General features: G+C 44.4%; 1 protein-coding gene across 7 annotated transcripts in view; it reads left to right on the top strand.

Moving 5' to 3' along the window:
- CHD5 (chromodomain helicase DNA binding protein 5) overlaps window positions 1-15,632 on the top strand; it is a 401,420-nt gene that overhangs the window by 307,963 nt on the left and 77,825 nt on the right. For all 7 annotated transcript variants that reach the window (XM_068240507.1, XM_068240506.1, XM_068240505.1 and 4 more), the window contains exons 29-31: window positions 7,878-8,022; window positions 9,070-9,229; window positions 11,411-11,490. In XM_068240507.1, coding sequence (XP_068096608.1) covers window positions 7,878-8,022; window positions 9,070-9,229; window positions 11,411-11,490 — 385 coding nt within the window. The remainder of the gene's footprint in view (window positions 1-7,877; window positions 8,023-9,069; window positions 9,230-11,410; window positions 11,491-15,632) is intronic.

Genomic DNA, 15,632 nt, shown 5'->3' with positions numbered 1-15,632 from the left:
AACTTGCACCAAAAAAAAATGAAATCTGCCACGGACTCACCATGCCCCTCTCTGAATACCTTGAAGGGTCTACTTTCCAAAATGGGGTCATTTGTGGGGTGTGTTTACTGTCCTGACATTTTGGGGGGTGCTAAATTGTAAGCACCCCTGTAAAGCCTAAAGGTGCTCATTGGACTTTGGACCCCTTAGCGCAGTTAGGCTGCAAAAAAGTGCCACATATGTGGTATTGCCGTACTCAGGAGAAGTAGTATAATGTGTTTTGGGGTGTATTTTTACACATACCCATGCTGGGTGGGAGAAATATCTCTGTAAATGACAATTTGTTAATTTTTTTTACACACAATTGTCCATTTACAGAGTTATTTCTCCCACCCAGCATGGGTATGTGTAAAAATACACCCCAAAACACATTGTACTACTTCTCCTGAGTACGGCGATACCACATGTGTGGCACTTTTTTGCACCCTAACTGCGCTAAAGGGCCCAAAGTCCAATGAGTACCTTTAGGATTTCACAGGTCATTTTGCGGAATTTGATTTCCAGACTACTCCTCACGGTTTAGGGCCCCTAAAATGCCAGGGCAGTATAGGAACCCCACAAATGACCCCATTTTAGAAAGAAGACACCCCAAGGTATTCCGTTAGGAGTATGGTGAGTTCATAGAAGATTTTATTTTTTGTCAAAAGTTAGCGGAAAATTGATTTGTATTGTTTTTTTCACAAAGTGTCATTTTCCGCTAACTTGTGACAAAAAATAAAATCTTCTATGAACTCACCATACTCCTAACGGAATACCTTGGGGTGTCTTCTTTCTAAAATGGGGTCATTTGTGGGGTTCCTATACTGCCCTGGCATTTTAGGGGCCCTAAACCGTGAGGAGTAGTCTGGAAATCAAATTCCGCAAAATGACCTGTGAAAGCCTAAAGGTGCTCATTGGACTTTGGGCCCTTTAGCGCAGTTAGGGTGCAAAAAAGTGCCACACATGTGGTATCGCCGTACTCGGGAGAAGTAGTACAATGTGTTTTGGGGTGTATTTTTACACATACCCATGCTGGGTGGGAGAAATATCTCTGTAAATGGACAATTGTGTGTAAAAAAATCAAAAGATTGTCATTTGCAGAGGTATTTCTCCCACCCAGCATGGGTATGTGTAAAAATACACCCCAAAACACATTGTACTACTTCTCCCGAGTACGGCGATACCACATGTGTGGCACTTTTTTGCACCCTAACTGCGCTAAAGGGCCCAAAGTCCAATGAGCACCTTTAGGCTTTCACAGGTCATTTTGCGGAATTTGATTTCCAGACTACTCCTCACGGTTTAGGGCCCCTAAAATGCCAGGGCAGTATAGGAACCCCACAAATGACCCCATTTTAGAAAGAAGACACCCCAAGGTATTCCGTTAGGAGTATGGTGAGTTCATAGAAGATTTTATTTTTTGTCACAAGTTAGCGGAAAATGACACTTTGTGAAAAAAACAATACAAATCAATTTTCCGCTAACTTTTGACAAAAAATAAAATCTTCTATGAACTCACCATACTCCTAACGGAATACCTTGGGGTGTCTTCTTTCTAAAATGGGGTCATTTGTGGGGTTCCTATACTGCCCTGGCATTTTAGGGGCCCTAAACCGTGAGGAGGAGTCTGGAAATCAAATTCCGCAAAATGACCTGTGAAATCCTAAAGGTACTCATTGGACTTTGGGCCCTTTAGCGCAGTTAGGGTGCAAAAAAGTGCCACACATGTGGTATCGCCGTACTCGGGAGAAGTAGTACAATGTGTTTTGGGGTGTATTTTTACACATACCCATGCTGGGTGGGAGAAATATCTCTGTAAATGGACAATTGTGTGTAAAAAAATCAAAAGATTGTCATTTGCAGAGGTATTTCTCCCACCCAGCATGGGTATGTGTAAAAATACACCCCAAAACACATTGTACTACTTCTCCCGAGTACGGCAATACCACATGTGTGGCACTTTTTTGCACCCTAACTGCGCTAAAGGGCCCAAAGTCCAATGAGCACCTTTAGGCTTTCACAGGTCATTTTGCGGAATTTGATTTCCAGACTACTCCTCACGGTTTAGGGCCCCTAAAATGCCAGGGCAGTATAGGAACCCCACAAATGACCCCATTTTAGAAAGAAGACACCCCAAGGTATTCCGTTAGGAGTATGGTGAGTTCATAGAAGATTTTATTTTTTGTCACAAGTTAGCGGAAAATGACACTTTGTGAAAAAAACAATACAAATCAATTTTCCGCTAACTTTTGACAAAAAATAAAATCTTCTATGAACTCACCATACTCCTAACGGAATACCTTGGGGTGTCTTCTTTCTAAAATGGGGTCATTTGTGGGGTTCCTATACTGCCCTGGCATTTTAGGGGCCCTAAACCGTGAGGAGGAGTCTGGAAATCAAATTCCGCAAAATGACCTGTGAAATCCTAAAGGTACTCATTGGACTTTGGGCCCTTTAGCGCAGTTAGGGTGCAAAAAAGTGCCACACATGTGGTATCGCCGTACTCGGGAGAAGTAGTACAATGTGTTTTGGGGTGTATTTTTACACATACCCATGCTGGGTGGGAGAAATAACTCTGTAAATGGACAATTGTGTGTAAAAAAATCAAAAGATTGTCATTTACAGAGGTATTTCTCCCACCCAGCATGGGTATGTGTAAAAATACACCCCAAAACACATTGTACTACTTCTCCCGAGTACGGCGATACCACATGTGTGGCACCTTTTTGCACCCTAACTGCGCTAAGGGGTCCAGAGTCCAATGAGTACCTTTAGGCTTTACAGGGGTGCTCAAAATTTAGCACCCCGCCCACTTGCCAGGACAGTTAACAAACCCCACAAATGACTCCATTTTGGAAAGAATACACAACAAGGTATTCCATGAGGGGAATGGTGAGGTCATTGAAAATTTTATTTTTTGTCACAAGTTAACGGAAAATGACACTTTGTTAAAAAAAAATAAAAAAAAAAATTCTGCTAACTTGTGACAAAAACTAAAATCTTTTATGAACTCACCGTGCACCTCACATAATACTTTAGGGTGTCCTCTTTCCAAAATGGGGTCATTTGTGGAGTCTGTCCTGGCATTTTAGGGTCTCTGCAATCATTACATGTATGGCCAGTATTAGGAGTTTCTGCTATACTCCTTATATTGGGTATACAAGTAATGCACTCTGGGCTGAAAGGAAAAATGAACGGCAAACATACCTTGCTCCACATCAATGGCAGATCTTCCTCCACATCAATGGCAGTGATAACCTCAGGAGAGAGACACCCCGTGCCACCCTGCACTCAGGGTGAGCCACCAACTTATGTGACTGGGCCTCAGAACTTTAGTATACAGCATTATGCCTGTAGGATACAGCAATATGCCTGCCAATAGAGATGACTCTGTGTGGCATTAAAGCATCATCATAGGCCCAAATCACATATAAACCGGGGGTGTCCACACTCAAGGGAAATTCAAACATGCCGTCTTATATCGCCAACCCAGGACAGATCAGCAATATCAAGCATGGAAACCGATCCTTCTTCCCATTTTTATGCTTACCCGTTTGGTCTTCAAGCTTACCTCTCCTCTCCCTGCGACAATGTGCGAAAGACCACTGAGTGTGTGCCTACTCCTGTGTCTGGAGTTCCCTAGGTTCTAATAGTGTACCTGCTCGTGGTACCTCTCAAAACACGGCCCTACGCATAGACCAGGCTGGTCAGGACAGCGGGGACAATAATAAACGGTGTCACTCCTTGTTCCAGCCCTGCTGCAGACACGGCAACGTTTTCTTCGGATGCGTTGACCTGGGGCACACGGAAGCTGATAGGCGTAATGCCTTCCATGCAGTCGGTTAGTTGCATCTGGGGGGGGGGGCCTGGCACCTCCTGGATACAGGATGTCCATAATGATCTCTTCCTGAAATTGGAGGAAAGATCCAGTTCTCCCAGCCTTACTGTAGAGAACAAAGCTGTTGTAAACTGCCAATTGAATCAGATAAAAAGACACTTTCTTATACCAGCGTCTTGTTTTCCGGGTAACTAAATAGGGCGCTAACCTCTGGTCATTGAAGTCCACCCCTCCCATGTTGACATTATATTCGTGGACGACAAGGGGCTTTTCAATGACCGCAGTTGCCCGTTGAATTTGGACTGTCGTGTCTGTGTGAATGGTGGACAGAAAGTAAACGTCCCTCTTGTCCCTCCATTTCACCGCGAGCAGGTCTTCAGTACGCAAGGCGACCCTCTGCCCCCGTAAAAGTCTGGTGGTAACGAGCCGTTGGGGGAAGCCCTGGCGACTAGGCCGCGCAGTGCCACAGCATCGGATTCCTTCTAACTTTAAGTGCTGAAAGAGGGCCACACTTGTGTAATAATTGTCCACAAAAAGATGGTACCCCTTCTGGAACAAGGGTGACACCAAGTCCCACACAACCTTTCCACTGCTCCCCAGGTAGTCAGGGCATCCGACCGGCTCCAATTTTGAGTCTTTTCCCTCATAGACCCTAAAACGACATGTATAGCCTGTGGCCCTTTCACAGAGCTTATACAGTTTCACCCCATACCGGGCGCGCTTGCTTGGGATGTACTGTTTGATGCCAAGGCGCCCGGTAAAGCGTAAGAGGGACTCGTCTACGCAGATGTTCTGTTCAGGGATATAAGCATCTGCAAATGTTGATGACAGGTGGTCTATGAGGGGCCGAATTTTGTGGAGCCGGTCATAAGCAGGGTGGCCCTTTTCATGACAGGTTTTGTCGTCGTTGAAGTGCAGGAAGCGCAGGATGGACTCAAATCGTGTCCTGGACATGGCAGCAGGGTACAAGGGAACATGATTTACTGGGTTCGTAGACCAATACGACCGCAGTACATTCTGTTTCATTAGTCCCAAGTGAAGGATAAGGGCCAAAAAGATTTTAATGTCGGAAACTTGGACTGGTTTCCACCCGAAAGGCTGGGCATACATGCTCTCCGGGTGCTCGGTGATGAATTGTGTGGCTTTACGGTTGGTCTCAACCACAATTAAGTCCAAGAGAACCTGGGTGATGAACAGCTGCAAAAAGTCTAGGGCCGTTCCTAGATGAGCTGTCGCCACCTGGACTCCAGACTGGGCGGTGAAAGGGGGCACTACGGGTGCGGCGGAATCAGGGGATTGCCAATCTGGTTGTGCCAGCACCTCTGGGAGTCTATGGGTACTACGGGCCCGTCTTCTTGTTGGTGGCTGCGACGGGGGTACTACTGCACTTGCCACCGTACCAGTTTCAACTTCCATGCTGACGCTCACCACTTCGTCAGGGTCTACGGAAGCACTGGCACTAAGTCCAGGAGATGCTGCGCTGCTGGTGCCTGCCTCACCAAGAAAACTATCAACAGCGCTAGCACCACCCTGCTGCCCTTGAGGCGGATCCTGCGCCACCTGCGGTCTAACGACTTGGGGTCTGGTACGCCTGGCTCTAGCCGGGACCATAGCCTCGTCATCAGTATCGGTCAGGGAACCACTGCTTTCTACAGGTTCAAAATCGGACCCGGAAGATTCGACGGATGATTCTTCCCAAAAGAACTCATCCGACTGGTCCATGTACCTGTATACCTCGTCATCGGAAAGCCCCCTTCTTGCCATTTTGGATTGCTAAATTTATGGGGTTTTCCTCCGAGACTACCCAGAAAAAAAGAGCACCTACCTAGCAAAAAGGGAGTATTTGAGAGGTATTGGGGTTGGTGGGAAGTGGGGTCTCAGAGGCAATCAAACAATCACGGGACAATCAAATCCAATTACAGCACAATCGACTCCAATCACAGCACAAGCAGATCTGATGCACTCGGAAGGTGATGGGGGGAGGGTGGGATTGGGTGTGGCGGGAAGTGGGGTCTCAGGCAATCAAACAATCACGGGGCAATCGAAGCCGATCACGGGACAATCAAATACAATTACAGCACAATCGACTCCAATCACAGCACAAGCAAATCTGATGCACTCGGAAGGTGGTGGTTGGAGGTGGTGGGGGGTGGGGGGGTGGGGTTGGGTGTGGTGGGGGGGGAGGGTGGGGTTGGGTGTGGCGGGAAGTGGGGTCTCAGGCAATCAAACAATCACGGGGCAATCGAAGCCGATCACGGGACAATCAAATACAATTACAGCACAATCGACTCCAATCACAGCCCAATCAAATCTGATGCACTCGGAAGGTGATGGGGGAGGGTGGGATTGGGTGTGGCGGGAAGTGGGGTCTCAGGCAATCAAACAATCACGGGGCAATCGAAGTCGATCACGGGACAATCAAATACAATTACAGCACAATCGACTCCAATCACAGCACAAGCAAATCTGATGCACTCGGAAGGTGGTGGTTGGAGGTGGTGGTGGGGGGGGGGGGGGTTGGGTGTGGTGGGGGGGAGGGTGGGGTTGGGTGTGGCGGGAAGTGGGGTCTCAGGCAATCAAACAATCACGGGGCAATTGAAGCCGATCACGGGACAATCAAATACAATTACACCACAATTGAATACAAGCGCAGCACAATCGAATACAAGCGCAGCACAGTCAAATACAATGCACTTGGACGGTGATTAGGGGGGGGGTCTGAGGGCGATTTGAGGGGATGGGGGGTTGATCAGGAGCCTGCACGGGGCAGACTGAGTCCTGATCTGATGAGAGGCAGACACAGGGGGTTACTGATCAAAGATCAGTTAGTGATTGCTGGGGAGGACAGATGTAAACAAACAGCAGGGGATGTAATCAGAAGGGGGGTACGAGGGCAATCGAGGGCCTGGGCAGGTGATCGGTTACCCCCGCGGGGCAGTTAGGGTCTGCTCTGATGGGTGGGGGTGCTGAGGGCTGATGGACAGGTGATAGACAGGTGATCAGAGGGGGATCATAGGGGGATCAGAGGGTAATGTAGCTGTATACAAATGTATACAGTATACAGGGGGGTAGTCTGGGATGGGGTGTGGGGGTGATCTAAAGGTAGGGAGGGGGGATCAGGGGTGACTAGGAGGCAGTTAGGGACCTAAACTAAGGGGCAGCGTCGCTAGTTAGTGGCAGGTGGGGGGGGGGTGGGGGTTTTGCAGGGGTGCAAGGGTGCTGGGCAGGGGTCTGCTGGGGTGATCAGGGGGGGTATGAGGCCTGGGGTGGGTGATCAGGGAGGCTGTGGGCAAAATCAAGCTGCGTGCAGTGAGACTTACAAGTGCTTCCTCCTCGCTGGTGGTCTCTGGAACAATGAGACCACGAGGCGAGGAGGAAGCACGTATAAGGCACTTTGTTTACCTAACAAAGTGCCTTATACTCAGGGATTGGCTGATCCTGCGGATTCCTCCGCTCGCCGGCTCTGCTAAGTGGCCGGCGAGCGGAGACAAAATGCCCGTGCTTCGATCCCGGGCGGAGGATCGCGTCACGGATGACGCGATCGCTCCGCCCATGCCCTTAAATGGACTGCCGCCTCTGTGGGTGAGGCCGTCCTGCAGGGCTCCACTTCCCCGCCGCCCCTGTGTAGTGGGCGGTCGGGAAGTGGTTAAACTGAATTTTAACTTCCATCAAATATGAGGCAAGGTTTGCACATACATACAGTATGGTTTAAAGTAATCTCAGATTAGTGATTCAACATACAGTACACATCTGAGCTCTTTCCACACATTGACTGCCTGCTTATGAAATCCTTGTTTCCAGGCAGCAGTGAAGTGTTTGGAAATTGTCATTTCAGCTACACAAAACTAGAAATCTGTACAAATGGTGTTTCTTTAAAATGCATTGAAGAGTGAGAGGTGTACTAAGAGAAAACAGGTATTTATAAGAATTTAAATTTGAAGGAATAAATAATATAAAAATAAATTGGTAAAAATGTGTCATATATTTGCCCTCTATTTTAATTTCAATGCCATACTTTCAGGGCCTATGTGTCTTTGTTTATGAGACACCTCTGTGAGCCTGGAGCTGACGGAGCTGAAACCTTTGCTGATGGTGTCCCAAGAGAAGGACTTTCTCGCCAGCATGTTCTCACTAGGATTGGAGTCATGTCACTAGTCCGAAAGAAGGTGGGTGAGTAGGTGATTATGAAAGCCATAAAGGTATGTTTTTGTGATAGACTTATTGCTTTTTTTGTTTACATATATGAATCTCAAGGAAAACTGGCTTTTAAGTACATATAGAAAGGCGTAAGAGGCAGAGGATTCCTGTCTTGCGACCTCCAAAGGTGTTGATTTGGCTGAACAGCTTTTGGTTGCTTGGTTGTAGAATAGTCTAGTGCTGGTTCATCTTTTCTTACTTACTCATCTATTCTGTAGTCAAATGCAGGTGCCCCAATCAGAAGCTACAACAACTAGCCAGTGCTTAGCTATATAATAGCGGAGTGGCATTGCCGAAACCAAGCACCTGAAAAGGAAACCAACAGAAGGTGAGTATCATTTAGGGTCAGAGGTCAGGGTTAGGTATTAGGTTTAGGAAATAGTGAGTAGTTACAGTTAACACTTAAAGTTAGAGTAAGGCTTTTAGGAAACACTGTACATTTGGAGGGGCAGCTAGGGCTAGGTGTCAGAAACAAATTTATGTTGGGGGGGGGGGGGGGCTAGATTTTAGAAAGTAATTAACATTAGGGAAAGGGATTTATAGGGGGGGAGGGATTGGTTAAATTTAGGAAATGGTGCATCAAGTAGGCATAGTCGTTTGAAGGGGTGCAGAAATCCAGACAAAAGTGCTGTCACAAAGCCGAAGAATCAAACATAGGCTAGCAACTAACGATTACAGTAAGAGTTGTGACTTTCATATTCATTTAGCTGTTTAAAATACTGGAGGAGCTAATTGTTTTGACATGAGGTCTTGATTAAAGATGATCTTCGATGATGCATTTGTTATGAAATGCTCTTTTTGTTTCCTAGGCTCTTGGGAGATCTTGGAGAGCTGATATATGGAAGCTTATTGGTCACAAATGAACACAACAAACTTTTTGTATGAATTATGTCCAGTTGTGGCCTTTTTTTTTCTTTTGCAAGAGTTCAACAATATGAACTCCAGATTCTCCTTGTGTGTCATATTGTAGCCGTGAATGAAATTATTAATAAAGAATTGGCTTTCTGTTATTTAAGGTTCAGGAATTTGAACAAGTAAATGGCAAATACAGCACGCCGGATATGATCCCTGAGGGGGCAGAAAATAAGAAGGGTTTTGATATTGTGTCTTCTGATCCCACCACACCGGTTCCAGCAAGCCCGGCTCCTCTGCCACCAAGTGTGGCCACTGTTCCAGGTACTTCCTGTTACGTAATTGACCACGCTGAACCTTCCTTCTATACATTTGTTGTGCTTCCTTTTAATGTTGCACAGCCTGGTGTCCCAGTTAAAGAATATGTTATACTGTTTAGAAATAGTAATTGAAGTAAACTGAACAGAAGACTTTGCCATGAGGTAAACTTGCTGACTGTGTCATCGCTGAATATAGTTACATTGCCAGCTTGCAATCACTGGAAACAACAAGTGGAAAAGTGGAAGAAATTAGAAGCAGATAGGCTAGTTATATCATAAATTACATCTTGGACAGATCGCTTATTTAGAAACATCCAATCATTGGCTGATAATAATAAAATGAGAAATACCTATAGCATGTAATACCGTGTTTCCCTGAAAACAAGACACTATCTTATATTAATTTTTCCCTAAAAAGATGTGCTAGGGCTTATTTTCTGGAAGGTCCTATATTTTGTGGGGGTAGCCAGATCCCCTTCAGTGCATATAGATTATCACTGTCAGACCCTTTCCCCACCGTATATAGTCAGATTTCCCCTGTAAATAGATTCCCACTGTAAATAATGTAAATAGATTCCCCCTTGTATATTGCAGACAGTGTCAGTAACAGCACAACCAGGAATGTGCTGCACTCTGCCTAGCCAGCATAACAACTGCCCCCTTCCCCTGTGCGATCGCACGCTTCCCCCCCCCCCCCCTGCACTTACTCCTGACCCCTTAAGTGCGGACCCCTCTGCTGTTTACGTCCAGCATAATTCACATTGCAGATTAGCGGTGACTTGCAGTGAAAGCAGCGAGGGCTTATTTTAGGGGTAGGTCTTATATTTTGAGCATACTCAAAATATAAAGGTAGGTCTTATTTTCAGGGGATGTCTTAAATTAGGGGAAACATGGTAGGTAGGCATACTATGTGTAGTGTAGAACTTTCTTTAGTTTGGTGAAAAAATATAATTTTTTTACCAGTTCAACCTACAGGTGTTTTCACCTCAAAAACAGAAGCAATTTTCCCCTGTCAGCGCTCCTCCCATTCATTCACCAATAACTTTATCACTCACTACTCATCACACGTAAATATATCTTGTTTTTTTCGCCAGAAATTAAGCTTTCTGTGGGCGATACTTGTTTTCAGTAATTTATTTTCTATGCATTTTACAGGCAAATCCCCCCCCCCCAAAAAAAAAATACACTATTTTTCCAATTCCATCCCCTATAGTTTTAAAATAAGCAATGCTACTATAAATAATGCCCACCCATTGTATCTGCCCGTTAGTCCCGGCTATCACAGCATTTAAATTATATTCCTAGTACAATGTATGACGCCAATATATTGTTTGGAAATAAAGGTGTATTATTTCTGTTTAGGTTTTTTTGTTTTTGTTTCGGCAATTGTAAGCCCTTATGTACTAAAATAACAATAATATATCCTCATGACTTACATATTAAAATAAGCTAAGTCCCTAAGGCAACTTTTTATGCATTTTTGTTACTATTTTTTTTTTTAACATCTGCTCGGTAACTAGGGTGGGGGGCTTTGGAAGAGATTTATTATATTTTTTTTTTTTAATTAAAAATATGTGGTGTGAGTAATTTAACTTTTGGTCACTAGATGGCAATATAAATACTCCCTGGATTGCCAGGAAGTGTTTAATTATTTTTTTTTTTCACTTTCATTCACAATCTTTATTATGAATGGACATGGCCCCTGATCGGGGTCATGTCCATTCCTTACACACAGTGTGATTGGTTCGGGGAAGCCTTGCTTCCCTTCCCCAACTGTCGACATGGAAAACCGTAGGGATGCGCAGGGCTGCAGCCCCGCGCATGCGGGCACACTGCCGCTTAAACACTGGATGCGGATACTCGTCCAGATAGACTTGTATCTAGACAAGAATACTCATCCAGATAGGCTGAACCAGTTAAACTGCCCAGGTAAACCCTATGATGAAGACCAGTTTATTAATTTTATTTGGAGCAAATTTATCAACAGACCTGCATTAAAATATTTGAGCAAATCCTAAATGCTAAGTAAGGCTGAGACTACCAAACCTGCATATGACAAGGCTGGAACTGTGTTTGCTTTTGAAGTGACATTAGATTGCTACATACCATATTTTTCATTCGGCTATGCAATAAGAAATGCCAATGAAAGGATTTTGTTTTCTTATTCTTTCTGTTTTTTCTACAGAAAAGACTGAAACCCAATCCGCCTTATCTGAGGAGGTGGACACCATGGAGCAGAAGACAGTTCCCCAGGCAGAAGCTCAGGTTATCTTTGTTTTGCCATATATAGTCGACAATTTCTGCCTTTATGAATACTATTAATTTCTGCAATCACATTCACCAGTTAATATGAATTATGCAGATGCTTCACTGTTCCATGTAGCAGTATAATCTATGGAAACAGTAAAGGGAACTAAATTGTCAAAGACCAATTCCCCATCCTCTGAAACAGGCACCCGATCTACTTGGGAACATGTGCGTCAACCTGACAGTCGCCCATTACCATTGCATAAGCACTTTACACACTGCTTCAATGGTGGCCAAATTATTGGCACTTTTGATATGGTTTTGCAGGCCTTCTTCCACTCCTCCATATCTTTTTATTTGAGCTCCCTAATTCTTGTTTTCTTTTTTTGTAATATAAGGGATAATTAAGGCTTAGCACTTAGCGCTTGTCCTATTACTTACTGGGAGCCAGGTAAAAATGCTCTTTTCTACAAATATTTTAGCTTTGCAAATATAAGAAATAGTCAGCCAACACTGAACAAGAGTCATTTACAGCAGCAGGGTATGGGCCACAATATTGAGACCAAATAAAGGCAATTACACATCAGTAAGCTATTGGATCTCAACATCGCCACACTGAAAGCTTCACTACCTATTTTTGTGACTAGATCACACTTAAAGTATCTGTACATGAGTATTCTTCTATTTTCCACAAGGAGCCAGAACATACAGTCTGGAAGAATAAAAGCAGTTTTAAGTGAATCAGGGATATTAAACATTACAGTAGCCATTTTGATGCTAGAAAAAAACACTTAATGGTTTTGCCTTTTAGACTGAAATTACAAACTAAAGGCATTTAGACATCTCTCCGGATCTATAAACAAAGCTGCAAAGTACCGGTAATCCCATGATGTCAGCTCCATTTACAATCAGCAGCATCTCAGTCTAATGACTTTATAATGTAACAGCATCTCCCAAGAAAATCAATTTTTTTTCACAAGATCAGATTAGCTAATGTTCAGATTTGCTTAAACTGCAGAAAAAACATCATTGTACAAATTTTATTGCAAGGTGTAACTGCAGTAACAATCACACGCATACCAAACTGCCCAGTTCCATCTGTAGTGTAACTTGAGTAAAACATTATCAGCAATTGTGTCTTCTGCTTCTCCTGACACCTTGGCCTGAATTTAGGCTTCTTCATATGGGCAACTGAAAGAGGGAATTAATTGCCTGCAAGCTGCTATCCTGCACCGGTCGGCTCTTTGTTGGGACTCAATACCGGCGCGGCACCCCCATGGAGTCAGATCTGCAGCCATGCTTAGATGTGACATGTAGAGGTTCTTTGCCACCAGAAAGACCACATCACCGGTGTTCATAAGTGGCAGATGGGACACTGAACTGCCAAACAAGCATGCAGTTCAGCCTCCCATCTGAAGGCCTTACAAAGGTAATCTTGATCTTGGAATATGATGCTATGGTCTCTATTGTACATACCAATCAAAAATCTTTTTTACTCATGTTCTGGTATTGTCTATGTCGGAAAACTAATTATCACCATCTTCATCTTCTAATGTTCTCTCTTCATTCACCTGACAATCTCATTTATCTTTTAACCTGTTGTCCTTTTCTGCCTGTCCACTTCTTGTAGTGTGGTCTCACTCTTTCTCAGCTACCGTCAGGGCCGGTTCTAGATATTTTGCTGCCTGAGGCAAACTTGTGAGGATGCACCCCCACCAGCCGATTTAGAATGATCACACAGCACCCGACAATTTACTCTGTTTCATTTTTAACGATCGCCTAACGCCGATAGGCATCGGCGGGTCGTTAGTGGTAAAGCATGAAAGGGTGTCTCCGTGAACAGTGTGCGAGCGCCTCGCACACGTAATGTAAACACGCGGGGAAGAAATCCCCGCTGTTTACGTCAAACGGCGCTGCTGCCTGCTAACGCAGATCGGCGATCCCCGGCCTCTGATTGGCCGGGGATCGCCGGCATGTGATAGACTGAAGCTTATCCTACAATGCGCAGGACGGATATCCGTCCTGCGCAGCACATGATGGGAGAGGGAGGTAAAAAGAGGGAGGCAGCGCAGAAAACGCTGCGGAGGGGGGCTTTGAAGAGTCCCCGCAAAGCGCAGCAAGCCGGCGGCGATCAGACCCCCCCAGCAGGACATCCCCCTGGTGGGGAAAAAAGGGTGGGAAGTCTGATGGCCCTGGATAAATCATGATCGGTGCTGCGGGCTGGAGAGCCCACACAGCACCGATCTCAGGAAAATCCCCTGGTCCTTATGTTCTCATATGACATGCTGCAGCTCAACACAATAGCAAACTGGCTGGCTGTGAGTCTGTGACAAACAAACTTCTCACCCTCAGCCACTCCATTACTCCTCAGGAAGGTACACACAGTACAAAAATGCTGCCCCTGAAATCTCAGCGCCTTATGCAAATGTATCACCTTGCTTCATGAGATAACCGATCCTGGCTCCCGTAGTGACTCGACCACTTGTTAACCACTTGAGGACCACAGTCTTTCTACCCCTTAAGGACCGGCCACTTTTTTTCCATTCAGACCACTGCAGTTTTCACGGTTTATTGCTCGCTCATACAACCTACCACCTAAATGAATTTTGGCTCCTTTTCTTGTCACTAATAAAGCTTTCTTTTGGTGCTATTTGATTGCTCCTGCGATTTTTACTTTTTATTATATTCATCAAAAAAGACATGAATTTTGGCAAAAAAATGATTTTTTTAACTTTCTGTGCTGACAATTTTCAAATAAAGTAAAATTTCTGTATACATGCAGCGCGAAAAATGTGGACAAACATGTTTTTGATAAAAAAAAAACCATTCAGTGTATATTTATTGGTTTGGGTAAAAGTTATAGCGTTTACAAACTATGGTGCAAAAAGTGAATTTTGCCATTTTCAAGCATCTATGACTTTTCTGACCCCCTGTCATGTTTCATGAGGGGCTAGAATTCCAGGATAGTATAAATACCCCCCAAATGACCCCATTTTGGAAAGAAGACATCCCAAAGTATTCACTGAGAGGCATAGTGAGTTCATAGAAGATATTATTTTTTGTCACAAGTAAGCGGAAAATGACACTTTGTGACAAAAAAAAAGAAAAAAAAAAGAATCAATTTCTTCTAACTTGCGACAAAAAAAATGAAATCTGCCACGGACTCACCATGCCCCTCTCTGAATACCTTGAAGTGTCTACTTTCCAAAATGGGGTCATTTGTGGGGTGTGTTTACTGTCCTCGCATTTTGGGGGGTGCTAATTTGTAAGCACCCCTGTAAAGCCTAAAGGTGCTCATTGGACTTTGGGCCCCTTAGCGCAGTTAGGCTGCAAAAAAGTGCCACACATGTGGTATTGCCGTACTCAAGAGAAGTAGTAGAATGTGTTTTGGGGTGTATTTTTACACATACCCATGCTGGGTGGGAGAAATATCTCTGTAAATGACAATTTTTTCATTTGTTTTACACACAATTGTCCATTTACAGAGTTATTTCTCCCACCCAGCATGGGTATGTGTAAAAATACACCCCAAAACACATTGTACTACTTCTCCCGAGTACGGCGATACCACATGTGTGGCACTTTTTTGCACCCTAACTGCGCTAAAGGGCCCAAAGTCCAATGAGTACCTTTAGGATTTCACAAGTCATTTTGCGGAATTTGATTTCCAGACTACTCCTCACGGTTTAGGGCCCCTAAAATGCCAGGGCAGTATATATTTATTGGTTTGGGTAAAAGTTATAGCGTTTACAAACTATGGTGCAAAAAGTGAATTTTGCCATTTTCAAGCATCTATGACTTTTCTGACCCCCTGTCATGTTTCATGAGGGGCTAGAATTCCAGGATAGTATAAATACCCCACAAATGACCCCATTTTAGAAAGAAGACACCCCAAGGTATTCCGTTAGGAGTATGGTGAGTTCATAGAAGATTTTATTTTTTGTCAAAAGTTAGCGGAAAATTGATTTTTATTGTTTTTTCACAAAGTGTCATTTTCCACTAACTTGTGACAAAAAATAAAATCTTCTATGAACTCACCATACTCCTAACGGAATACCTTGAGGTGTCTTCTTTCTAAAATGGGGTCATTTGTGGGGTTCCTATACTGCCCTGGCATTTTAGGGGCCCTAAACCGTGAGGACTAGTCTGGAAATCAAATT

This window comes from Hyperolius riggenbachi, chromosome 6 (assembly GCF_040937935.1).
Source record: "Hyperolius riggenbachi isolate aHypRig1 chromosome 6, aHypRig1.pri, whole genome shotgun sequence".
NCBI classification, from domain to species: domain Eukaryota; kingdom Metazoa; phylum Chordata; class Amphibia; order Anura; family Hyperoliidae; genus Hyperolius; species Hyperolius riggenbachi.
This window is presented reverse-complemented; position numbering and strand designations above follow the sequence as displayed.